The sequence below is a fragment of the Symphalangus syndactylus genome, chromosome 5 (assembly GCF_028878055.3).
Source record: "Symphalangus syndactylus isolate Jambi chromosome 5, NHGRI_mSymSyn1-v2.1_pri, whole genome shotgun sequence".
In the NCBI taxonomy this organism is placed as follows: domain Eukaryota; kingdom Metazoa; phylum Chordata; class Mammalia; order Primates; family Hylobatidae; genus Symphalangus; species Symphalangus syndactylus.
Genome location: NC_072427.2, coordinates 77,975,353 through 78,001,827, shown reverse-complemented (window position 1 = coordinate 78,001,827; position 26,475 = coordinate 77,975,353). Strand labels below are relative to the sequence as shown.

The following is a 26,475-nucleotide window of genomic DNA, read 5'->3' as shown; positions in this document are numbered from 1 at the left end:
CTTTTATTATGCTTCCTTAGAGGTAAGATGCAAACTTGCCCTTAGCTAGTGTAAGATGGTAAATATGACTTCATCAAATTAAAAAAAAAAGGAGAAGTAGTACAGTTAATCAGAAGAATTATCTTGACTAGAACTTTCCAAATTTGTCCTAAGGACTCTCCTAGAGATGACACTGTGACATAGTAACCAATTCCCCTGGAGTTGTGCTATCTAGTATGGTAGTCGTTTGCCATAAGTATAAATCAGTTAAAATTAATTAAATTAAAAATGCAATTTCTCATTTGCTCCAGATACATTTCAAGTGCTCAACAGCCACATGTGGCAAGTGGCTGCCATTTTGCGCAGCATATATATGAAGATTTTCATCATTGCAGAAAATTGCGTTGGACGATGTAGAGAAAACGTGATTTACAGAAAAGCTATTGTTATTTAAATACAGTGCTCGATATTAGTCAGTGGGATAATACTATATCATAGTTAAATGGCAATAGCAATTCTGTAAGACTCCCAAGGTATATATGATCTAATTTACTGCTTCTCAGTCTTTGCTATGCATTCCAATCCTGGGTATCCTGTTAAATTTAGTTCTTCTAGTAGGTCTGAGATGGGCTGTATTTCTACAGTTCTAACAAGATCCCAGGTGATACTGATGCTGCTGGATGGTAGATCACACTTTATAGAGCAAGGGGCTAAACTCTAGATGTGCACTTATTAAATGATACAGCAGCCTGTAGCCACTTCTCATCTTAGCAAAGGTCACCTAACTTCAAGTAACATGACTTGAGTTCGTATATGAAGTTTGCCACTTATTTGATAAAGTTGTTTAACTTCTTTAAACCCATTTACTTTTCTATAAAATGGAGATAATACCTATCATAAAATTGTTTTTAAGACATACTCTAAAATAATGTAGCTAGATAGAAGAATTCTCAGTATTGTAAGAAATTTAAAACTGTTTGCTTTAATGTTATCCATTTGTATAAATTCTATCTCAATCCTAATTTAAACCTGATATTTAGACCTCAGTTTTTCCATAAGTCCTAAGTGAAGAAAACAACTATGAAATTTTAGTCTGAAGTAATCATCTTAGTATTTTATAAATAATATTTTTATTTTTGTTTGAATTCACATTGTTTTTGAGGTATTTTTCTGTCAACTATTAAAACTCCTAAGTTCATCATGAAGTTTTTATATTATTTAAAGTAATCTCTCATTTGAAATTTAAAACTGAATATAATTGTTTTCATATTATGAAGTGTGTTATTAATTCACTTAGTGCAAATAATATGCTAATAATTTAGCTGTGTTTCAACGATAGTTTATTTTCTTTCATTTGGAACGTTTTGAAGTAATGAATAAAGATTTATTCAACATAATTTATATTTTTGAATCTTTATATAGAATAAGTGGACATATCTTCCACTGGTAAATTCATTTTGCCTATTTGAAAATATTGATTATTGTCCGTTAACAGTCATCAGTTAATTCATATGTAGAATTGCAACTTGTTTGTTTATTTGCATTCTATAGCTGGCAGCCTGTTATCGATTACATTGATAGTAAATTTGAGGACTACCCAAATGCAGAATCATGCACGAACAGACATCAGATGCCTGATAACAGGGTGCAGTGTTGTTTATCCTTCATTGCTTCTTCAGGACATCGGTCAGTACCTTGATACTTCTGATTCCTTTTTGTTGTTGTTGCTTACTGTTACCTGTATGTGCATATTTTAGTAATCTTTAAGTTTGTGAAGTACATACAGCTATACCCATTATGAAGTACCAAATTTCATGTAGAAGTGTCTTAGTTGAAAAGCCTATTTATGTCCTGTATAAGCTAAGTGATTTTACTCCTTAGTTCTTTATTCATAAGTATTTTCCCTGCTTCATGGAAATAAACAGTGTCGCCACCGTTGTTTGAGGTCTCAATGTGGCAAATTTAGCTTTCATATTGACCACTCTGCTACTAATTGAACGACCAAATGAAGAGAAGTAGCCATACCAGTTAGACCTACTCAGAATCAAAGATGATATTTATTATAAGTCTCGTAAGAGATGGTTATCAAAAGCACTTCCATGCCAGTGTTTTCTTGTGCCATTTCTTTCTACAATAAATCTATTTGGCTTCTGTTTCACCTTAGCTGTCATAGACATGTTGTTTAGGTATCATATTGTCATTACTAACTTTTTGTTTATTAGGGCATAAGACCTAAGAATCTAAACATTAATCTGATGTGATTGTTCTGTTATAGTTAGCCTGTACTCCCTTTTTTTGTTCTTTGTACTTCCCCTTTATTTTGAGTACATATATGTCATTGACAACTGCACATTTTTCCAGTTATTCTTCCTCAGTCTTTTCCTTTGGGTAAGTAACTCAGCATACATAATTCAGCCACCTGATAATTGTAACTCCACCATCTCTCCACTGAAAGAACTGTAGTAGCATCAGGCTAAACAACATTAAATTATCTAACACTCACATTACAGTAGTAGTGTAAACCAATTCCTTAAAGTATACCTTTCTCTTCTATTTTTGGCTTCTCGTTCTCTTTTTTTTTTTTTTTTTTTTTTTTTGTAGATGGGTCAATGCCCGTTATCACTCTAGATGGATAAGGGAGCCTTAATTATATACTTACATGTTTGCACTGTCAGATTGGAGTGGGTAAAAATGTTTCTTCTTTTATGTTTAATACTCTTTTTTTATTTATTTATTCTTTTTGCTATGCCCTAGACCATTACATAACTGAAGACTCCCACCTTCAGGCAGGATTGCATAGTACCTGTTTGTAACTACTTCACATTGCCTTTTGTTGAGGTAATTTCAGTTTTTATTATTATTATTATACTTTAAGTTCTAGGGTACATGTGCACAAAGTGCAGGTTTGTTACGTATGTATACATGTGCCGTGTTGGTTTGCTGCACCTGTTAACTCGTCATTTACATTAGGTATTTCTCCTAATGCTGTCCCTCCCCCATCCCCTCACCCCACGACAGGCCCCAATGTGTGATGTTCCCCACCCTCTGTCGAAGTGTTCTCATTATTCAATTCCCACCTATGAGTGAGAACATGCGGTGTTTGGTTTTCTGTCCTTGTGATAGTTTGCTCAGAATGATGGTTTCCAGCTTCATCCATGTCCCTACAAGGGACATCAGCTCATCCTTTTTTATGGCTGCATAGTATTCCACAGTGTATATGTGTCACATTTTCTTAATCCAGTCTATCATTTAACGGTGTTCTCAGTTTACATATTTAAATCACTAAACTGACTCTTTGACTTAAAAGGCTCAAAAAAAGTAATCTCAAAAATACAGCACACTGTATAACCTTTTATAAGTATTTATGTAGCTTCTTGAATTTATATTTTTAAATCTTTCTCATTTAACTTGTCAGGGCCTTTTCCTGAAAGCCAGCTGAGTGACATCTTAACCTGCAGTTAAGTCAATAAAATTTGTCAGCTTATAACCAATTTTATTGTTTTAGATCTGGACTCTCTCCAAGTTTAGTAATTCTCATGAAATCACATTTCTCCCATCCCTTTGGGGAAAATTTTATTTCTTAAAATTGCATGGGAAATGAGAGCTTTTTTAAAAGAAAAAAATTTTTATATTCAAATGATATCTAGTGGCTTTGCACCATTTCTTATTTGTCACAAGGGGTAAGATGTTTAAAATTGCTTTATCTTATATATAAAATGTACCTTTGCATAATTTCTCAGTTTTAACAATTTTTAGAAATGGAGCAAACTTTTGCCCATTGGTACATGATATTGTGGATTAAGTGAAAGAATATGAGGCCGGGTGTGGTGGCTCACGCCTGTAATCCCAGCACTTTGGGAGGCTGAGGCGGGCGGATCACCTGAGGTTGAGATTTCGAGACCAGACTGACCAACATGGAGAAACCCCGTGTCTACCTAAAATACAAAATTAGCCGGCCGTGGTGGCCCATGTCTGTAATCCGAGCTACTAGGGAGGCTGAGTCAGGACAATCGCTTGAACCTGGGAGGCAGTGGTTGCAGTGACCCGAGATCACACCATTGCACTCCAGCCTGGGCAAAAAGAGTGAAACTCCTCCTCCTCAAAAAAAAGATATGACACAGAATTTTATGTATAGAGTTGCAGATACCCTGCTCACTACAGACTGAAATTCCATGCAGTCTAATACATTAATCAGAGCCTTTCCATCTTGTCTGGGTAGTCCCTAGGTTCCCTTTTTAGAGGGATTTGTTTTTAGAGTAATTATAAATTGGTCCAACAGTGTACTTTCAGTGCCTCCTACCTCCCTCTACAAAGTATAAACTGCATGCATGGCTAATTTATGATTTCAGTTATTATTCCTTCATGTGCATGGTTCCCTATTTTGTAACTATTATTAAAGTAAAAAACTGACTTGGAACATGAATTTTAAAATAGTGTTTTATCCTTCAAGTATTAATTACCACCTTTAGAAAAATTGGTATCATCCAGTGAGTTTTATACAGGATTTTTTTCCCTTAGAAATACATACATACATACATACATACAAAAAAAATTTATCATTTACCTTGTAGTTGTTTATTATGCTGTAGACTTTGAGGTTAAATAATCTTTTCTCTCTAGTGTGGGTTTATCTTCTAGAAATGCTAAAGGATTTTCTATTGCTTAAAAACAAGATTTAAAAACTAAATTTGTTGATAAAAAGACCAGCCAATATAAAACTAAATGGAAAGAAGAAAAAAATTCCACCAGAATGTAATATGCATGTGAACTAAATGTTTTTTGTTGCTGACGTTTTGTAGGCTTCTGAAATTTAATGAGACTTTTACAAGGTTTACCTTTTCTCCCTAAAGTTTAATTTTTAAACTGACTTCAATGTTTTTTTGACTCTTTGCTTATATTTAAGAAGTTGACTTCTCTAATTTCCTTATCATGTTTATTTTTAAATATCTTTCTCTTTAAAAGTTGGGATATTATAATAAGTATTCAGCAAGTATTGATTTGCATTTAAATATAGAATCTTGTTATTTGGATTTTAATACTTTATATTAAATGCCTTTAAGATTTATTAAAATTTTAGATTAACTGAACTCTACTTTTCTGTCACTAGATTAATAAGCAGGCTTGTATCTGACATAATAGCTTAATAAGGCAGTGACAATTTAAATTAGTCATGAGTATAAATTGAAAAACCATAATTTAGAAATCTGAGATTGAATAATTCATGGCATTTCTATTTAGTGTTTTATATAATGATTAATAAAAAGAAGCAAAACTTAATTCTTTTTTCAAAGATGGATAAGTTCAGGCCAGAGGCAGTGGCTTATGCCTGTAATCCCAGCACTTTGGGGACCAAGGCAGGAGGATTGCTTGAGGCCTCAGACTAGGCAACATAGTGACATCCTGTCTCTACAAAAAATAAAAAAATTAGTTGGGGCTGGGCGCAGTGGCTCACACATGTAATCCTAGCACTTTGGAAGGCTGAGGCAGAGGGATCACCTGAGGTCAGGAGTTCAAGACCAGCCTGGTCAACACGGTGAAACCTTGTCTCTACTAAAAATACAAAAATTAGCTGGGCGTGGTGGCAGATGCCTGTAATCCCAGCTACTTGGGAGGCTGAGGCAGGAGAATCGCTTGAACTCAGGAGGCAGAGGTTACCATGAGCCAAGATTGTGCCACTGCACTCCAGACAGCGCAATAAGAGTGAAACTCAAAAAAAAAAAAAATTAGTTGGGCATGGAGGCACACTCCCGTAGTCCTAGCTACTTAGGAGTCGAAAGTGGAAGAATTGGAGGCTATGGTGAGCTATGGCTACACCACTGCACTCCAGCCTGGGTGACAGAGCAAGACCCTGTCAAAAAAGTAAATAGAAATGGATAGGTTCGTTTAGTTAACACTAGTGAGGCAAGAACACAGTTTACAGATAATATAAACAGTGTTATTCCATCCACCACTCTTTTTCATTGTGCTCCCTATTCTCTGAATGCCAGTGTCAAATTTCAAGGGATTTAAGACAAGGAGAACTAGAATAGGCAACTATCTTAATTCTCCATGTTTGCTTTCTCCCCCTCACTGTCTCTTTCTGCCTGTCAGCCTTACTACCACAATGAAGTACATACAGTAATCTTTGTTAGTAAAAAGACTGGACTATCTTATTAGTCTTAGGACTCTGATTCCCCCAATTTTAATATATATGTTTCTCTTTCTTCATTTTAAAATGTCAGTCAATTCAATTATTAGTATTAGTCAATACAGTTAATAACAGAATGAGACCTTTATTTCATTTTTCTCATGTTTTTATAAAAATTAAGGAATACCACTTTAGAATGGTAGTCCTTTTCAAAATATTTCTAATGGCTTCATTTATTCTTGTGAAACATAAAATTTTAGTCCACAGTGTATTCTAGATTTGAGGACTTTGGTTCTCATTTAGAATTGCTAAAGGACATAAGGAAAATCGCAGCAGCTTACTTTTTTCTCAGCAAATATTTGGGCACCTTCACGAGTGTTAGATACCATGCTAGGTCCTGAGGATACAGATGAATGAGACAAGGCCCTTGCCGCAAAGAGTATTTCAGTGAGAAGATGGGAGAAACAAATACAGATGCTCCTCAACTTGGGACAGGGTTACATTAACCCGTCGTAAGTTGAAGATACGTTTGATACACTTTGCCTACTAAACATAGCGTAGCCTACGGTTGGACAAATCATTTAACATAAAGCCTATTTTGTGATAATGTTTTGAATATCTCATGTAATTTATTGAATACTATACTGAAAGTAAAAAACAGAATGGTTGTATGGTTTCTATTCAATGAGTATTGCTTGCACACTATCAAAAATTTGAAAAATTGTTAAGTGCAATCATAGTTGGTGAGGAAGCATCTGTATGCAGGCAGGCAGTTACTGTACAGCACATTAAGTGTTGTGACCACATAGAAATATGCCTAGTCTTAGGTTGGAGAAGGATTCCCAGTGGAAATTGGATCATAAACCAGTGTCCTGAGGATGAATAGGAATTAGCCAGGCCAAGAAGAAGCAGGATGATAATGGAGGGTGTTCCAGCCAAGGTGGTAGCCTGTGGCCAGATGTCAAAGTATGGTGCTTTCAAGGAATTATAAGAAGTTCAAAAAGGTTGGCACATTGGAAGTAGGAGGCAAAGGAAAGGCTAAGAATGCTAAGAGATGAGGTCAGCTGGAGAATCTACGTCTTCACAAGCCTCGTAGGCCATACTAGTTAGTTAAGGCGTCTGGTCTTTAATAAGATTTTTGGTCAGGGCATAACTTAATAAGATTTGGATTTAGAAAGACCACTATGACTTCAGTATGGATGGTTTGTATTACAGTTATTCATTCCAAAGGTCTTGGTGGCCTAGACTAAAGTAATGGAAATGGGGATATACATACATATATATACATCTATACACATACTATATATATGGGAAGAGGATTAGAGGAGGGGAGGAATCCTAGGTTTCACACTTGAGTAATTGGATAGACTGTAGTGCCATTCACTGAGATAGGAAGCATAGAAGAGAGAAAATGAGGTTCAGATGAGCTTTTGATTTTAAGGAGTCCATGGAAGACCCGGGTAGCATATCTACTGGGTAAACACAAATCTGGAACGTAACAGTGAGATATGGGCTGTGTATGAAGATTTGAGAGTCAGTTGACCAATTGAAGATAATTGAAATCTAATTGGGGATGTGAAGAATCTTGTTCTCCCAAACTGATCAATTCAGTCATATTAAATACTGTGTATTTCAGACTTACACCATTGGATATTGAGTTAATGAAGCGTTTGCATGAAAAAGTGAATATCATCCCACTTACTGCCAAAGCAGACACACTCACACCAGAGGAATGCCAACAGTTTAAAAAACAGGTGAGCAGGATGTGTTAACTCAGGTTTCTTATACCATTCTCATAATTTGCCGTTTTTACTATTTTTAGTATAATGTGTTGCAATCCATTCCTCTTACTGCTTTACTGTGTTGTCATTTATGCTGTATTAAAATAACTCTTGAATCTTCTGCCTTAGTTTTCCCCTCAAAGCTCTTACTCATTATCATAGTATCCTTATCCTTTGTCAGTTTTTAAATATGGTTGTTTTAAGTTTTTTTTTTTCTTTTTTTGAGATGGAGTCTCGCTCTGTTGCCGAGGTTGGAGTGCAGTGGTGTGATCTCGGCTCACTGCAAGCTCTGCCTGCCAGGTTCACACCATTCTCCTGCCTCAGCCTCCCAAGTAGCTGGGACTTACAGGCACCTGCCACCACACCCGGCTAATTTTTTGTATTTTTAGTAGAGATGGGGTTTCACCGTGTTAGCCAGGATGGTCTCGATCTCCTGACCTCATGATCCACCTGCCTTGGCCTCCCAAAGTGCTGGGATTACAGGCCTGAGCCACCGCGCCCGGCCTTAAGTGTTCTTTAATAACACCCCCACACAGACAATTTCTCCCCATACTTTTTAAAATTATTTTCTTAAAATAAATTCCCAGGAAGTGGATTATTCTTTCAAAGGCTGTGATTATTTTTATGGGTCTTTATCTCCCCCTCTCCCCATTTTGTCATGGTGCTTCCCCACTAAAGCAAATTCATCTTATAAAGCGTACATCTGTTTCACTGTGACTTTGCCAGCATTGTTTGTTATTTTTATTTTGAAAACCTTTTGGGAATGAAGTGGTACCTAATCATTTCTTTATCTTTTCCTTTTATTTTCCAGAAAGGCTGAACATTTTAAAAACAAAGCTTTCTTTTCCCCTTTTTGTAAAAACCTGTTCAAATCCTTTGTCTGTTTGACCAGTAGTACTTGGTATTGCCCAAATTTATTGATATGGGTTCTTTTTATTCTGGGTATTTAGTTCTCTCTCATTTTCAATGTATTTTTTATATTTTTTCTTTTGCTGCTTATATCCTATTTTTGTTTTCAGTGCACTTTATAGGATATTTATAGTTTAAGTTATTGTTCAAACCCATGACCCTAAAATTAAAAGTCTCATGCTGTATGACTGAGCTAGCTGGAAGACCGCTAAACTGTTTCTCTAGACTCATGTCTAGTTGTCTCAGTAATATTGAGTTATACAGTCACACATATTTCTAATTTAATTGTGTTTGGTTCATTATATATTACATTTTATGAAATGTAGGGTCAATTCTGGAACCTTTCTTCCAGTAGTGTTTATTTTTGGCCAGTAGTATATTGTTTAAACCACAGCAACTTTGTATAATATTTAAAAATAGATTGTAATTATCTCTATTGTCCATATAGTACTATTGTAATAAAATATTTTGTTTTTCACCTTTTTCAATATGAATTTCAGAATACCTTGAAACCTGTTATTAAAAGCCTGTTAAAATTTGCTTTGAAGTTATGCTAAATTCATGTAAATTTTTAGAATGTTTGAGTATGTTTTTACTATATCTAGCATTTTTCTGTTTTACACTTACCCATTTCCATTTTTAGTTTGTAATGTGCTAAGTTTCAAATACTGTCATGTAATACATTTCTCTTCTTTTATTATGTATTTCAATTTGGATTTGTACTGATAAAAGTAAAAAAGATGAATATGAAGTGACCTCTTCTTTCAAATTGGTCACATTCTGGTGGTTGTACTCAGGTCATTTAATATACAACCTCTGACTAAAACCACTGGTTTTAGAGCCAGCTACTATTATTCGTTTTTCTCATCATGTATTTTCACCTCATTTATTCTGTTTTATTTTGTTTTTTTTTAATATATATATGTAGGTACATACCCTAATTGTAAAATATATGTGGTTCTATTTTTTTTCAGTGACAATTTTATTTCTGTTTGCTTCTATCTAGTATAGTAACCATGTAACACAATTTGTTCAGGGTCCTTTTATAGCTACTGGCAACCTTTGCCATGAAAATTGCACCAAAATATGAGCATAGGCAGGGAAGCTAGTTTTAGGTATATTAGCCATTGGTTTGTTATGGACCCAAGGAAGGACAGGTAGTTGGAAATTATTTGAATTTCTATATTCTGTTTAGAATTTGGAGTAATTTTGGACATGATAATTTAATTTGAACTAGATCCTTCCTGATGTTGTTAAGTTGTCTCCTTTAGTTTTCTGCATTCTCCTTATTAATTCTTGATTTCTAGGGTGTGTTTTCTCCCTGTGTCCTTCCCTAATCTTGTAACTGTTGCTCCTCAGTTTGTGTGTATGCACATGTACACGCAAGGATTTTTCTGATGAATGTGCAGAGAGCAGTGGTGTACTTAGTTTTACTTTACTTTTGCCAGATTCTACTAAAAATTTTAGGTGAGTTTAGCCCTGCTTATTCAACTAAATAAGACACTTGGGGATTTATATCTAAAGGAAAAATCTCAGTCATTGTAAATAAATGACCTACAGTCATTATCATGGAAATCAATCCGAGAAATCCCTTTCTGGAGTTTTACATCTTTTTTGGAACTCTTTTGGTATGATAGCTATATGACTTTAACACTTCTGAAGTAATTGGATTTGGTGTTTATACATCAACTTTACAGTTTAAAAAGAAAAGACCAGCATAGTACTTTGATTTTAGATTGTAATTTTGCATCATTAAAAAACAGTAAATGATCTGGAAACAAGGGGCCATATAGGAATCTAAGAAGCATGTAATAAGCATAAGACTAATGTACTAATTATGTGTGGTGCTCTTTGGCTGACTACTTCTTCCATTTTACATAATGAAAGAAATCCAAGAACATAAAATTAAAATATATGAATTTCCAGAAACAGATGATGAAGAAGAAAATAAACTTGTTAAAAAGATAAAGGTAGGTTCATCCCTATACATACACTAAAAGTAAGGAGACCTTAAAAACATACTACAACGTCCACAGGAAAGATCAAAAGTATCAATGTTTTAAGTAGTTGGCTTATAAAATGCCTAGGGAGATTTAATGTTGAATTCAACTTTATAGTTAACTTTGAAGATTAGCTACTATATATAATAAGGAATTGTATAAACTACTGAGGTGAATATCACAATCCTTATTTCAAATTGTTTTTAATTAACTGGCTTTCATATTATTTAATTTTTTCCCTCCTAAAAAATAAGTGATGAGAAAGGAAAGGAGAGAATTCCTTCTGTTATGTTTTTATTGCCAGACAAAAATATATTTCTTTTGTCTTTATAAAAGACAACCAAAATTACAGCTAGATAGGAGGAATAAGTTCTAGCATTCTGTAGCATTGTAGGGTGGCTGTAGTTAACAGTAATTTAGTCTCTATTTTCAAATAGCTAGAAGAGAGGATTATGAATGTTCCCAATACTGAAAAATAAGTGTGAGTTGATAAATGTGTGAATTACTCTAATTTGATCATTACATATTTGTATACAGGTATCAGAATACCATACTGTACCCCACAAATATGTACAATAATGTTTCAATTAAAAATAATAAAAACCAACCAAAAATTTACATCAAAATAATTTTCTGTAGTTTAATTTATCATGGTTTTCTAAGTACTTTGGCCCTAAAAACGATATACTGAATAATGGCTTTATGTAGGCAAATACCTTGGAATAATGAAATGCTTATACCTCGCCAGTGAAGAATTTCTGCAGTTGTATGAAATGGCTGGTTATATATTTCCAGGAGCTACAGAATTGTGAAGGGCTATTCATCGATGAATACAAATCCAGTCACCTGTATTTGAAGTTCATGGTTAGAGCTTAGCAAATATACTATTCCCTGCTTTAGGTACTGTTATAGTTGGTTCGTGATTAAGTAGGCAGGCTAGTCATTAGCCTCCTTTTTTTTTTATCCCCAACTGCTTTTCTATATATACGTGTATATACATGTATATATACACATATATATACACACACACACACACACACACACATATATATATATATATTTTTTTTTTTTTTGGAGACAGAGTCTTGCTCTGTCGCCCAGGCTGGAGTGAAATGGCACATCTCGGCTCACTGTAAGCTCTGCCTTCCGGGTTCACGCCAGTCTCCTGCCTCAGCCTCCTGAGTAGCTGGGACTACAGGTGCGCACCGCCACACCCGGCTAATTTTTTGTATGTTTAGTAGAGACGGGGTTTCACCATGTTAGCCAGGATTGTCTCCATCTCCTGATTTCGTGGTCCACCCACCTCGGCCTCCCAAAGTGCTGGGATTACAGGCGTGAGCCACCGTGCCCAGCCAATGCTAATATATTTTTTACCTTTTTCCTCGCAAGTATGGGACAACTTTCTGTAGTGATTTTTAGTAAATAATTTGCCCAGTATATTCTTGAATATTCTTAACTTTAAAGAGGAAATTTGGTAGGGCGCATTGGCACATGCCTGTAATCCCAGCACTTTGAGAGGACAAGGCGGGCGGATCACGAGGTCAAGAGATCGAGACCATCCTGGCTAACACGGTGAAACCCCGTCTCTACTAAAAATACAAAAAATTAGCCAGGCGTGGCGGCGTGCACCTGTAGTCCCAGCTGCTGGGGAGGCTGAGGCAGGAGAATGGCGTGAACCTGGGAGGCGGAGCTTGCAGTGAGCTGAGATCACACCACTGCACTCCAGCCTGGGCGACAGAGCAAGACTCCGTCTCAAAAAAAAGAGAGAAAATTTAATTTTATTTATTGTCTACCTTGTCGGTAATATCATGTGATGTCATTTTACTAAATATTTGTTAAGTGGCCTATAAAAACTAATGTAGAAACTATCAAAAGTTTCTATCAAATTTTTTTTTTGGCTAATCTGTTGAGTAATGTAACTTTTTTTTATTCTTGAATTTGTGGGGACTACAGAGATGTATTTGAACACGAATACTTTGTTTTATAGTACCGTTTACCTCTTGCTGTGGTGAGTAGTAATACTATCATTGAAGTTAATGGCAAAAGGGTCAGAGGAAGGCAGTATCCTTGGAGTGTTGCTGAAGGTAAGGTTTTCTTCAGTGAATGACTTTCTATAAGATCTCAAAACTGTGATTAAAAATTTGTATTTATAGTAAGTAGTATGGTACGCATACTCTATTGATATAGCCTAGATTTCAAGGATAGTATTGATTGCAGGTTCTTATAGTCTCATTTTCCTCTTAAATATATTCATATTTTTCAATCCTGTATCTTACTAAGTCAGGTAAGTATGTGTTAAGTCCTAAAGTTGTAGTATAGGTTGAACTTTTTTTTTTTTTTTTGAGATGGAGTCTCGCTCTGTCACCCAGGCTGGAGTGCAGTGGCATGATCTCAGCTCACTGCAACCTCTGCCTCCCGAGTTCAAATGATACTTCTGCCTCAGCCTCCCGAGTACCTGGGACTATAGGCGCACACCACCACACCTGGCTAATTTTGGTATTTTTAGTAGAGACAGGGTTTCACCGTATTGACCAGGCTGGTCTCAAACTCCTGACCTTATGATCCGCCGGCCTCAGCCTCCCAAAGTGCTGGGATTACAGGCTTGAGCCACCGCACTCTGCCTAGGTTGAAAATTCTTAAAGAGAAAATTCAAAATGTGAATTGATCCAAAATCTAAAACGTTTTGAGCACTGACATGCCGCTCAAAGGAAACGCTCACTGGAGCATTTTTAATTTTGGATTTTTGGATTAAGGATGCTCAACCAGTAAGTGTAACACGGATATTCCAGAATTCCAAAAAAATTCAAAACACTTCTGGTCCCAAGCATTTCAAATAATAGATACTCAACTTGCCCCACCCAGGTTGGCATCCCTGCCTCATCATTAAGTCTATTTCTGTTTTCTTATTTGAAAACATACCTAAAATTCAGGGGTTCTTTACCTGGGGCACAAAGTTTGCTCCCAGGGAATCTAATGAACCTCCTGGAATCAAACATTTTGGAGAGATGGCCAGTCACTTTTATCAGAATATCAGATGGGTCATGGACCCTCAAGAATTATTTTAAAAATGTATAAGCCCAGTTAAAACATTCACAGTCTCCTTTCCTCAGTGCAGAAGTTGCCCTTTTTGACATCGCATATTTAGAGTGAAAAAATTTCATTAGTAAGAGATCCTCTTTACTAGTTTTGTAAGGAGTTTTTTGTTTCTTAACTTGCTATCCTGAATTATTAAGTGTTAAGTAAGGAGTTTTAAATACCAATAAAATCTTAGTTATAACACCAAACCTCAGAAGTCCTTCCTCTTGGCAATAGGCTTATTGTATTTGTTTAATCTGATATTTAATCTTCTGCATTACAGTAAGCTGAAACCAAAATTGAGACATGATTGTTTTATGTTTGTTGCTATTATCTTTGAACTTTTTTTTTTTTTTTTTTAAGAGACAGGGTCTTGCTATGTTGCCCAACTGGCCTCAAACTCCTGAGCTCAAAGTGATATTCCCACGTCATGCTCCTCCCTTATCACGTCACTATAAGCACACACCACTGCTCCTGGTTTATTTTGAACAGTTCTTTAACTTTTAGAATATTGTTTCAAGTTACTGTCCTTATTGCCAATTTTCCCACCAGTGACCCCTGTACCTTGTTCCCAGCTCCCTCTGCCATGCCCAGGCAACTTTCAGTTGCTGAGCTGAGGCTTTAGAACTTACATACTGCTTAAAAATAGGCAACGGAGAAATTGATTTCCATCTCTCTTTTGTAGTTTACCCCTCTACTCTCAAGTAATATTTGTATTTGTGATACATTCTTTAAAAATAAAAGTAAAGAACCTTAAAGTTCTTGGCTCCCTTTTTCATTTTGGTTACCTTAAGATTTTTTCTAAAGTGATTCTCCCTTCACTTACACCACTGAATTTTTTAAATATATGATAGAATAAATATATTTTTTACCAATAATGAGAAAATACATGGTTTCCCCTTACAGAATTTCAAAGTTGTTTCCGAAGAGCTCATTTGTTAGGTTTATGTATCTACTTTTGAGGATTAAATTACAATAAGGCAATAATATAGTACACTTCTCTGTCATGCCCTTACGTTGAGTAGTATGTTTGTGTTAAATGTCAAAAAAATTGATGTAAGCTGTTTTGCATTTCCCCTCCTTGTTTTTACCCCCCAAGTTCCGGTGAAATATTTTTTGAAAAGACTGGGTTTGTGGAAATATATTTGGTCTATTTTTTTCTTACAGTTGAAAATGGTAAACATTGTTATTTTACAATTCTAAGAAATACTTTGATAAGGTAAGTGCAAGCAATGATGGAAATAGCATAAGATTTTCTTTCCCTAAATAAGAGTTGGACAGATTTACTTTTTGCCTTCTATAAATGTAGCCAATTTAAATTTATATCGTCAGTCTAGTAATGAAGTAGGCATTACATGTAGATGATTCTTTCTCCAAAGTTTTGAAGTCATGAGTAAAAGTTACAAAATAATTTGTGTGTCTAGGGATACATAGGAAAATTAGTCTCTGTACTTTATCATTATACTTTCTATTGAGGTCTAATACTGAAATAACTATGGAAAGTGAAATAGAAGAGACTCTTAATGTAAAAAACGTGTGAAAACTATATAAGGGAAGGGTAGTTTTTGAGTCAAAGGCTAGAATTTGAATGTTAAAAGTTGCACAGCCTGGTAGCTGGTGAGTAGGGCACATTTTGTCTACTGGAACATAGCAAACAAAATCAATCTTCCTACCAGGTGAGAAAAAAAATCCCCAAATTGTGTCTTGCACACCTGCTGACAAAGAGACATAAAGCCTACGGGAACAGGACATTTAGGCCATCCTGATTAGAGGACCAGGACTAGTAAAGAAGATCTCTTACTAATGAATTAGAAAAGCAGCAGCAGAGAGGAAATCGTGAAGAAATAGTGTAATAGGACTAGAGATGTTAGTAGGTAAGGAACAGAAAGGGCATCAAAATAATCCTCAGTGTTTTCATGTTGAGACACATTCCTTCCTCTCCCTACCTCACTCCTCATTTCCCACTTCTCTCTCTTGCTTCTCTACATCTTTACCACATACTCTCTTTATCCTTTAGCTTTAGATGTCTGTCTTAAGTTGATATATATTCATTTTCCTACCTCTACCCACTTTCCCAAAACATAAGAATCTCTTTAGCTGTGTAAAGAAAGGTAGTAACACAAATCTGGATAATAATTGGAAATTGTGGAACAAGCAGAAGGTTATCCTCACAAGTGAGAAGTGAGGGGGAAATTTTAAGAGAGTCAAACTGCTACCTTGAGAAATACAGTAGAGATGAGAGTGAATTTTGAAATTAAAGAAATTGGCATGTAATTGATCTGTATTTTCAAAGGAGCAGGTGTTTTTGGTAGGAACTACATGATAGGATTGATTCAGCAGTTGGGGTTACCAGGTCTCACTTAGTAGAGAAGAGCAAATGCGTGAGAAGGTCATCCTCTGGGTTTTGAGAATACAACTTCAGGCTCTATTATGAACTATTCCCTTCCTCTTCCATCCTTAAGGTGTAACTTCAAAAGAATAGCTATTAATAATATAATCTGCTATGACAGTATATAAGTAGATAATGTTTAATAAATCCTAATTGCCATTGCATTCCTCTTGTTTTTAAATCTTCTATGGTACTTGCCCAGTGCTTGACACGGTGGTTTTCTATAACTTGTGTATTTTAAAATTATACAACCAATAGTTGCCTACATACCTAAGACGCCGTAGAGGGGAAATCTAGTTACTGAGCCAGAGGCTACCTTATTGAGGAGGAGTCTCGCTCTGTTTCCCAGGCTGGAGTGCAGTGGCATGATTTTGGCTCACTGCAACCTCCACCTCCCGGGTTCAAGCAATTCTCCTGCCTCAGCCTCCCGAGTAGCTGGGATTACAGGCGTGCACCACCACACCTGGCTAATTTTTGTATTTTTAGTAGAGATGAGATTTCACCATGTTGGCCAGGCTGGTCTCAAACTCCTGACCTCAAGTGAGCTGCCTGCCTTGGCCTCCCACAGTACTGGGATTACAGGCGTGAGCTATCACGCCCACCCGGCCCAGAGGCTACTTTGAATATTCAAAAGTTCACAGCCTGGCAGCTAGTGAGGGGCCTCCCTAGTGTAAGCATTCCAGAGCAAACTGACCATGCCTGCAGGAGGAATTAATAACAGCAGACCAGCAAGACTTTTATGCCTAAAAATTCTAAAGTTATGTATTATTAAAAAGATGTATATTTAATTTAGCTCATGTCTTTATGACAAAGGCATCTAGTGGATATTTAATAAATACTTGGAAGGAAATACAATACCAGCATTGCAGATAGATGTCTGTAAATCCCAAGTAATTGAGATTTGGCAGGTCAAAGGAATAGTGTTTTCTTCTAAGAAAGAGGCAAGTTCAAAGAAGTTTTTGCTAATTAAGAGACTTACTCCAGGTAAACCAAGGAAGACAATGAAAAGGAGGAAAACTATACAGATATTTTTGGTGAGTGGAGACGGGTGTTTCAGAAATCAAATAGGGAAAGAAAGCAAGAGGAGAAGAGGGGTACAGTATCAGCGATGGGAAATGGAAGAGACAAATTCCTGAAACTGTGGGGAAAGTGTATTGCTAATTACCAAATTATTTTGAGAATGGAGGAGTGGGTTGAATCATAAAAGGATAAAGCATATTTAACTAAATGGAAATCGAGACATTTATAACCTGGAAAAATCAGAATTATATAGTCATATAGAAGTGAAAGTGATTTTAGTGAAAGGGAAAATAATTATCTAAAATGTTAGATGACACTAACAAAAATAGCTTAATAGTTGTAAATTCACCTTACTTTTACACATTCATGCAAACATTTCATGTAAGTATTCTTCCTTAGAACCTTTAATGATTTTTCAGCGATGCATGTAATATATAATAATTAAAATTAGGCCAGGTACAGTGGCTCACACCCATAATCCCAGCACTTTGGGAGGCCAAGATGAGAGAATTGCTTCAGCTCAGGAGTTCAAGACTGGCCTGAGCAACATGGCGAAACCTCGTCTCTACTAAAAATACAAAAAATAGTTGGGCGTGGCGATGCATGCCTGTAGTCTCAGCTACTCAGGAGGCTGAGGCAGGAAGATGGTTTGAGCATGAAAGGCAGAGGTTGTAGTGAGCTGAGATTGTACCACCACACTCCATGCAGCCTGGGTGACAAAGCGAGACCCTGTATCAAAAATAAACGAAAAAAATATCGGGGGAACCCACCCCCAATATTTCAACATAGGTTTTTTCTGTTTTCCGTAAGTGTCAGCCAGCTGAGAAAGAAGGAGAAAGAGTACTAAGAGAGGAATTTTACAGCTGGGCCACCAGGGGTGACATCACATATCAGTAGGACTGTGATGTCCACCCAAGCCTCAAAACCAGCAAGTTTTTATTAAGGATTTCAAAAGGGGAGGGGGTGTATGAACAGGGTGTAGGTAGGTACAAAGATCACATGCTTCAAAGGGCAAAAAGCATAACAAAGTTCACAGGCTTCTGAGGAAACAGGACAAAGGGCAAAAGGCAGAACTTCTGATAAGGGTCTGTGTTCAGGGGTGCACGTATTGTCTTGATAAACATCTTAACAGAAAACAGGGTTTGAGAGCAGTGAACCGGTCTGACCACAAATTTAACAGGGTGGAGTTTCCCAATCCTAGTAAGCCTGAGGGTACTGCAGGAGACCAGGGCATATCTCAGTCCTTATCTCAACCACATAGAACAGACATTCCCAGAATGGCTGTTTATAGACTTCCCCCCCAGGAATGCATTCCTTTCCCAGAGTATTAATATCAATATTCCTTGCTAGGAAAAGAATTTAGCGATATCTTCCCTACTTGCACGTCTGTTTATAGGCTCTCTGCAAGAAGAAAAATATGATTCTTTTTGCCCAACCCCACAGGCAGTCAGACCTTATGGTTGTCTTCCCTAAAAATCGCTGTTATTCTGTTCTTTTTCAAGGTGCGCTGATTTCATGTTGTTCAAACACATATGTTTTACAGTCAATCTTTACAGTTAACATAGTTATCACAGTGGTCCTGAGGTGATGCACATCCTCAGCTTATGAAGATAACAGGATTAAGAGATTACAGGTATAATAAATTATGAAAGTATTATTTGGGAATTGATAAATGTCCATATTAAAATCTTGACAATTTATGTTTCTCTGCCACGGCTCCAGCTGGTCCTTCCATTTGGTGTCTCTGACTTCCCACAACAAACTCCCAAGAAATCCTATGCACTCAAGATACCTTTTAGGGTTTCCAATGGTGTATGGTTTCAAAACTGCTGTTCTTTCTGTACTTACTTCCTGTTGAATTAAAGTGTCTTTGAGAGGCAAGAGAGTATGATGTTCGTTCCTAGTCCACCAGCCTATCAGGCTGGCATGATAGATACACTCTATGAGGCTGATGGGCCCTTACTTGATTCTTTTGTCCAGTGAAAATATCTATAACCAGCATCCAGGAGGGATACTGTCAGTGAAACCTGCTTAGCTGAGGACTGGCTGTGTGTGTGCCTCCAGACCAATCATGTTTGTTTTGAGATAAATTTTTCAGAGGAAGGTAATACACACATTCCATGTATTTTCTTTTTGTTTCATACTTTTTCTTCTTTAATTTCCTGGTATCCATTGGTTCTCTCCAGGCAATTGGTGGCATGTTAGCCACAGTGGACACTGCACAGGAGAGCAAGGGGTGGGGGATTAGGGTGCTGCAAGCAGAATAATAAATTTCAGACCCAACCTTATGTCTGTTGAATCAGAACTGCTGAGTATGGGGCTCAGGCTCCCATTTTTGAATAAGCCCTCAAGTGACTCTGATGCTAAAGTTTGCAAAGCACTGCTCTAGAAGTTTTGGGAGGTCCCAGGGTCAGGCACCTGCTGAGGAGGAAGAGTTGTTCCTGGGATTCCCTGCCTATTCTCAATCAAAAACTCAAACTTAGGAAAGCCAGTGAGGTTTGTATTCACCTTACGTCAGGGGTGGGGTTGGATTCACCATTTCTTTGACTCCTTCAATATTTTAGGTAACTTTTCAGGTCACACAAAACAGACTGATTTTCCTGTGGAAGACCTCACAAGAGTTCTCTTGAACCAGGAGACTATTTTGAGCTGAAATACCTGGAGCCCTCTGAAGCTATTTGGGCCTTTCCATTTGAAACCCAGGTTTGGACGATTCTAAGCCCTATGGCAGAGATTGTAATCATTTTCTCTTCACCCTCAGGGTGGGGACTCACACTCAGGGTTGGGAGTGACTGCTGTCTCTCAAGCCCCCACCAATTACACCATGTTCTGGTTGTTAAAATCCAGTGTATGCATGAAATGTAATAAAAGTATCTTTACAGCACTAAGTAGAGTGTTCCTTGTTGTGAGCAGACAATTCCTCTTCCTCCTTGGAAAAAAATCTCTATCCACTTTCTACATTTTCACGTTTGTCTCTTCCTCTACACACACCTCAGCTGCTGCTTTATTTCCACATGTCTCATGTAAGGATCTTTTTTTATGTGGTAACCTTGGCTTTTCCCACTGTTCATGCTTCCACGAGTTGGATGTAGGCAATGTAGGAGCCCACTGCAAAAGTGTAGGTGATACTGTCCAGAAAGAAACCTGAATTTCAGAGGCTTGCTGATGTGGAGGAAAGCCAAGATATCAGACTCGTAGAGCTTCACTCTGCTAGGTAGGTTGAAATCTGGACACCGTGACTTCCGTAAAAACAAGATAGTACTTCTGAAAACCATCTGAAGTTTAAAATATACTGGGACTGCCTTACCTTTCTTGTTTTTCATAAGTTGTATTCCAAGCTTGAAAAGCTAAAACAAAGGCAAAGAACACTTCCTATCTGTAACAAAGGTGCTTAAGCAGGAGGGTGGTCTCTCTACCCGGTTCAACACCCCCTCACGAACAGTAGGGATTGGAAATAGGCGGTTTCTCTGTCGTTTCCTTGGAAGCCACCAATACCACTTGTCTGTACCAAAACTCAAGGGTACCTGTGCTCCCCAGTGCCCCAGCCAGTAAAGGAGCTGTGATGCGTTCTCAACGCCATGACTGCCTTGAGCAAAACGAGAGATCTTGCGGGAAAGTGTTTTCAGCTCACTTCTCCTACAGGGAATGAGCCCTCTCGTTTGTCGCGGACACCGAGGAAAGGCAGCGATGAGGAAAGGCAGCGATGGGCTTTGGGGCCGCACTCAGCCTCCCGGCCCACCCAGATCCTCTGGCAGCCTCGGGCACTCACCCACTTCGCTTGTCCTCCGCCATTGCTGCCACTGCGGCAGGTGCATACCCCACCACGTCCCTGCTTCCTTCTCGAGCTCTTTTCGCAGGTGGTCCTCATTCTCCTCTCCGTCCGTCGTTTCTTGAGTGTCAGAACTGGAACCACAGCATCCCCAAGATGAAATCCATGCTGGGTTTTTTTACCACGGTGCTGGCCCAGGCGCCAGCGAGGGTAAGGACGGGCAGCAGCCCACGCTCCTGGGTCTTCATTTCTAAGAGTTGGGAATTCCACTTTCTCACCTCCTCACCTGGATCTAAATCCCCTGAGGCGGTACTGACCCTTCTGTTTTAGTATCCATCTACGTTACTCTTGATGGAAGAGTACAGTCCTTGAAGGAAGAGGGAAAAGAAATTTGAGAAGGGAGAATTAAAAAACTTTTTTAGTTTGAAATTATTTCAAGCCTACAGAAAAGTTGCAAAAATAATACAAGAACTACCATACCCACGTTACTCAGGTTTAGCAATTCCCAATATTTTGCCCCAATGATTCTCCTCTCTCTTTACGCCTAAACACAAATACAATGATTTTTCTCATGGACTTTATCATTTATTTATTTATTTATTTATTTATTTATTTATTTATTTATTGAGACGAGTCTCACCCTGTTGTCCAGGCTGGAGTGCAGTGGTGCAATCTCGGCTCACTGCAACCTCTGCCTCCCGGGTTCAAGTGATTTTCTTGCCTCTGCTTCCCAAGTAGCTGGGATTAGACGCATGCGCCACCACGCCAGGACAGTCTTTGTATTTTTAGTAGAGACCGGGCTTCACCATATTGGCCAGGCGGGTCTGGAACTCCTAACCTCAGATGATCCGCCCGCCTAGGTCTCCCAAAGTGCTGTGATTACAGGCGTGAGCCACCCCGGCTCTTCTGGGTTCTTTTAAATCGTCTCCATCATTCTGGCACAGCAAGATATCTTAGGTTCATCTTGTAGTTTCCCTGGCACAGTCCTGCTGGAGTCACTGTAGTTAACACTAGTAGCTACTTTCTATTAGTATCTCTGGTTCCTTTTAGTAGAGAATGGTATTTGAAAATCAAAATATAGAGTTATCTTGCTCGTTGTTTCTGAGGTATTTCTTCCGGGCCCAGTTAGCAGACAGATCTGTTGGGAAAATGTACTTTTTCTTTTTTTTTTTTGAGACAGAGTCTCACTCAGTACCCCAGGCTGGAGTGCAGTGGTGCGATCTTGGCTCGTTGCAACATCCGCCTCCCAAATTCAAGCGATTATCTATCCTGCCTCAGCCTCCCGAATAGCTGGGACTACAGGCGTGGCCACCACACCCGATAATTTTTGTATTTTTTGTAGAGACGGGGTTTCGCCATGTTGGCAAGGGTGTTCTCCATTCCTGACCTGAAGTGATCCACACGTCTCTCAGCCTCCCAAAGTGCTGAGATTGTAAGCGTGAGCCACCGTGCCTGGCCTATACAATTACATATGTATAATTTCTTACTGATGCCTCCAATTCCCATAAACACCAACAGGACTATTCTTTACCTTCTTGCTCTCACAGTGACAGCCTGCTTACTCTCACACACTCATTTTCTCAATCCTAAAATTCTCACAAAATCTCAGAATTCCTACAGCCTTAGTTGTACAAAAAATAACCCTCATACATAGAGTTTAAGATTTGTTTCCTCTTCTTTTTGTACTTACAATTAGAACAATGAACTGTGTAAAGCATTTTCTTAAATCAGTTCTTTCAATGGGGTTGTGTTATTCTTTCACAATGCAGTTTTAATTTGCCTCTATTTGTATTGAATTTTAGGGTATTTTCACACACACTTGAGTCAGTTTTATTTTTTGACTATGTGAGACTAACATGCTTCCAAGAGTCAAAAGAATACATGTGCAGGATTGTTACATTGGTATATTGCATGATGCTGGGGTTGGGGTGGGATTAATCCCATCACCCAGGTAGTGAGCATAGTATCCAATAGTTAGCTTTTCAAGGCTTTCCCCTTCCTGGCTACTCCCTAGTAGTCCCCGGTGTTTACTGTTTCCATCTTTTGTGTCCAGTTTTAATAATATATGTAAATCGCCTTGTATAACAAAAGAAAAATATTTTAAGTAATCCATCTTAAAATTATGTGTTATTTTATATTAAAAATTGATATTTCATCTTTGAAATCTGGTATGTATTTTATACTTACAATGCATCTTACTTTGGACTGGGCAATTTCAAGCATTCAATAGCCAATGTGGTAATGGTAACCATATTGGACAGTGCAGATTTAAAAAGATACTTTATATATTTTTAGGTTTTCAAAACTGAGTATGTATGACATGAGGGTGTTTTGTCTTCAAAATTAAATGGTTAATTCCTCAGAAGAATGCTGTGTTAAATGAGCTCATCCTACAGATTATACGCAAAAAAAAAAAAAAAGTGTTTCAATCATGTTGGTAGATAGTCTGAAGATAGATATGGATATTTAGTTATTTTAAATTCCCCCTTTTATGTGGCAAACAAAAAAGCATACTTTCTTATTGTGAATTCCCAAGAATCTAATAGCCAGGATTCTCTGGGTGTGACATGACATAAGGACGAAGGAGTGTTTCTGCAAACTGTACTAATATTGCTTTACGGCATCAAAGAGTCAAGATAATCCTCCCCAGCATTTACATGCACATGCACACAGACACAGGCAGACACACACACACATGAATACACATCAATTTTGTGTGTAACGCTTCTCTAGTCTCTCCTTCAGTGAAACCTATTACTCAGTGTTTCCTACTTTTATTCTAGAAATCCCATCAGCCAACTGAAAAGTCTGGCATATGACATGCAATCTGCCATTTTTAAAATGGATCAATGTTATTTTATTAACATTGGCAAAGGCTCATATGTGGGCAAACAAGAATGAGAAAGAGTTAACAGTCACTAGAAATTTGGTTCCGGGAAATGGGTTTTCTTCTCATCTTATATAGTTCAAAGAACCCGGTCTCAACGTGATAAGTCCCAAAATTCAAGAACTATTTAGGAGCAAACTTGTTTGTTGCCTACAAATATCACGAATAGTTTTGTAATTCTCATATCTCAAAGTATACTTTTTAGTCTTTATCCACCTCCATGTGATGTGTCTCCTACTACTAATGCTTACAAATCTCAGGCTGGAGACGGAGTTAATTGCCTGAGTTCTCTGTGTAGTATCTTCACAAGCGTGCCCCAGAGATATTTTAAATTTAGCGTGAGCCAAACTAACTCATATTCTCCATCTTTCAATCTTTCTCCCATTCCTAAAAGTTGTTAAAACCTCGCCTTTTCTGTACCTGCTTGTCTTTGGCAATAGCATGTTTGTTTTTCTGAACTACTCTTCAATCCTGTTTCTATTTATCTTTCGTCTTACTCTCATAATTCAACCCTTCTCTCCACCCCCAAAGCTGTTTTTCATTTATGCCTTATGAATTCCCTCCGGTCTCCTTTTCTCTCTCTCTCCCCTTTCCTTCCTTCCCTCCTTCCCTCCCTCCCTCTCTCTTTCTTCTTCCTTCCTTCCTTCCCTCTTTCCCTTCCTCCCTCCCTCACTCCCTTACTCTCACTTTGTCTTGCTTTCTTGCGTGCTTTTCTCACTACATTGCCCAGGCTCCAGGGTAGTCGCACAATCATAGCTCCCTACAACCACCAACTCCCAAGCTCAAGTGATCCTCGTTCCCCAGCCTCTGGAATAGCTGCGAGTACAGGCCTAAGACACCATGCCAGCTAGGGACCCTTATGAAAAAATGCTGAGTGCACCGCTCTCAGGTTTTGTTCTGATGATGGCTTTCCTCCATCAAATCTTACCCTTGATATTCTGATTGAGAAAACAACAAATATTAAGCATTTTAGGCAGGGAAAGGCTGAATTTCAATGGCTTTGTGTCATATCTGGAAGAAATCAAAAGAAACGAAAACCAGAACTTGATTCTTGCCAAGCATAATAGAAGGAGAACCTAAGAACTCAACGTCTTGAAGCCACAATGGAAACTTCTTGTGGTTATTATCTGACACTTTTCTAATCTTTTTTCATTTCAAGTCCTACACAGTATTCTAAAGAATCTGTATCCCCCATTAGTTCCAAATATCTCCTGCTCAGAGTAGCTCTCCATGCTCTATAGTTCTGACCACTACTACCAGCATGCTCACAGAGAGTCTCAGGAAATGAAAGTTACCTCCTGAAAATTATTACAAAGAGGCCTTTTAGGAAGGGGGTGTAGTTCAGTGGTAGAGCGGATGCTTTCATGTGTGAGGCCTCGGGTTTGATCCCCGGCACCTCCAAGTGATGGTTTTACTCTGGCAGTTCTCTGCCTCCTCACATTTTTCTATCCTATTTCTGCACTTATAGAGAGTAAAAATGTACTCCAACGCATGGCCTTGAACTATCCCCAACCTCTATGCTGTGAGCCTCAACATCACATAAGGCGATTGCGACAGCAGAAGGAAGACAAAAAAGTAACGAGGGGGAAAGAAGAACGGGATCACAACTGGGGTCTCTTGACCCCAAACAAAAGCGTGCACAGGCGGTTTACGTTCGCTCCCTTTTTTTTTTTTTTTTTTGAGACGGAGTTTTGCTCTCGTTGCCCAGGCTAGAGTGCAGTGGCGCAATCTCGGCTCACTGCAACCTCTGCCTTCCATTTTTAAGCGATTCTGCTGCCTCAGCCTGCCAAGCAGCTGGGATTACAGGCGTCCACCACCACGCCCAGCTAATTTTTTTGTATTTTTAGTAGAGACGGGGTTTCACCATGTTGGTCAGGCTGATCTCGAACTGCTGACCTCGTGATCCACCCGCCTCGGCCTCCCAAAGTGCTAGGATTACAGGCATGAACCACGTGCCAGGCCCTCCATTTTGTACAATGGTTAAAGAGATGCAAAGACGAAGAAGGGAGAAAAATGCCCGTGGGCATCTTTTTTTCTTTTTAGTTATTTTTGTTTTCTAGGCAAAAGAGCAGAGTGAAAGCATCTGTCTGCTGATTTCTCCACCAGTCTCTCCCTGTCGACCTGAACAGGGACACAAGTGCGATCCAATACAGAGACAAGGACTGCTGTGGCTCTCTCGTCGCTTGAGATGGGAGTGGCAGGACGCTGGATGGCCGAAGACTGTCGGGGAATTAGAGGCCTTCAACATGCGAGAAGCAGAAACCAATACGGATCAACATTCCCTACGGATATTCCATACGACTGATTCATATTCATATTCCTGTATTTCCTCAGTCACTCCAATATTGCCTGGGAACTTCTGGTAACAGCAAACTGAGACCCCATATGAAAAAAACAGGAAAAGGTTTTGTCACAATGGAAAATACATGCAGAGTAAAAGATAAGTAGATCACAGTTGTGTTGGGCACTTCCTCTGCTCCAAAAAAACCAAACAAACATTTCATGTTCTTTCTCGATCCATCTGATGACAACTGTTTTG

The 26,475-nt window shown here is 38.2% G+C and overlaps 1 protein-coding gene across 1 annotated transcript in view; it reads left to right on the top strand.

Annotated features, from left to right (window-relative positions):
* The window catches only part of LOC129481632 (septin-7-like), a gene marked incomplete at its 3' end in the record, with an annotated part of 93,936 nt that overhangs the window by 3,411 nt on the left and 64,050 nt on the right, over window positions 1-26,475 (top strand). Inside the window, 6 exon segments of the mRNA XM_063638500.1 lie at window positions 648-662; window positions 1,531-1,665; window positions 7,743-7,860; window positions 10,674-10,766; window positions 12,784-12,880; window positions 15,039-15,090. Of these exon segments, the coding sequence (XP_063494570.1) occupies window positions 648-662; window positions 1,531-1,665; window positions 7,743-7,860; window positions 10,674-10,766; window positions 12,784-12,880; window positions 15,039-15,090 (510 nt within the window).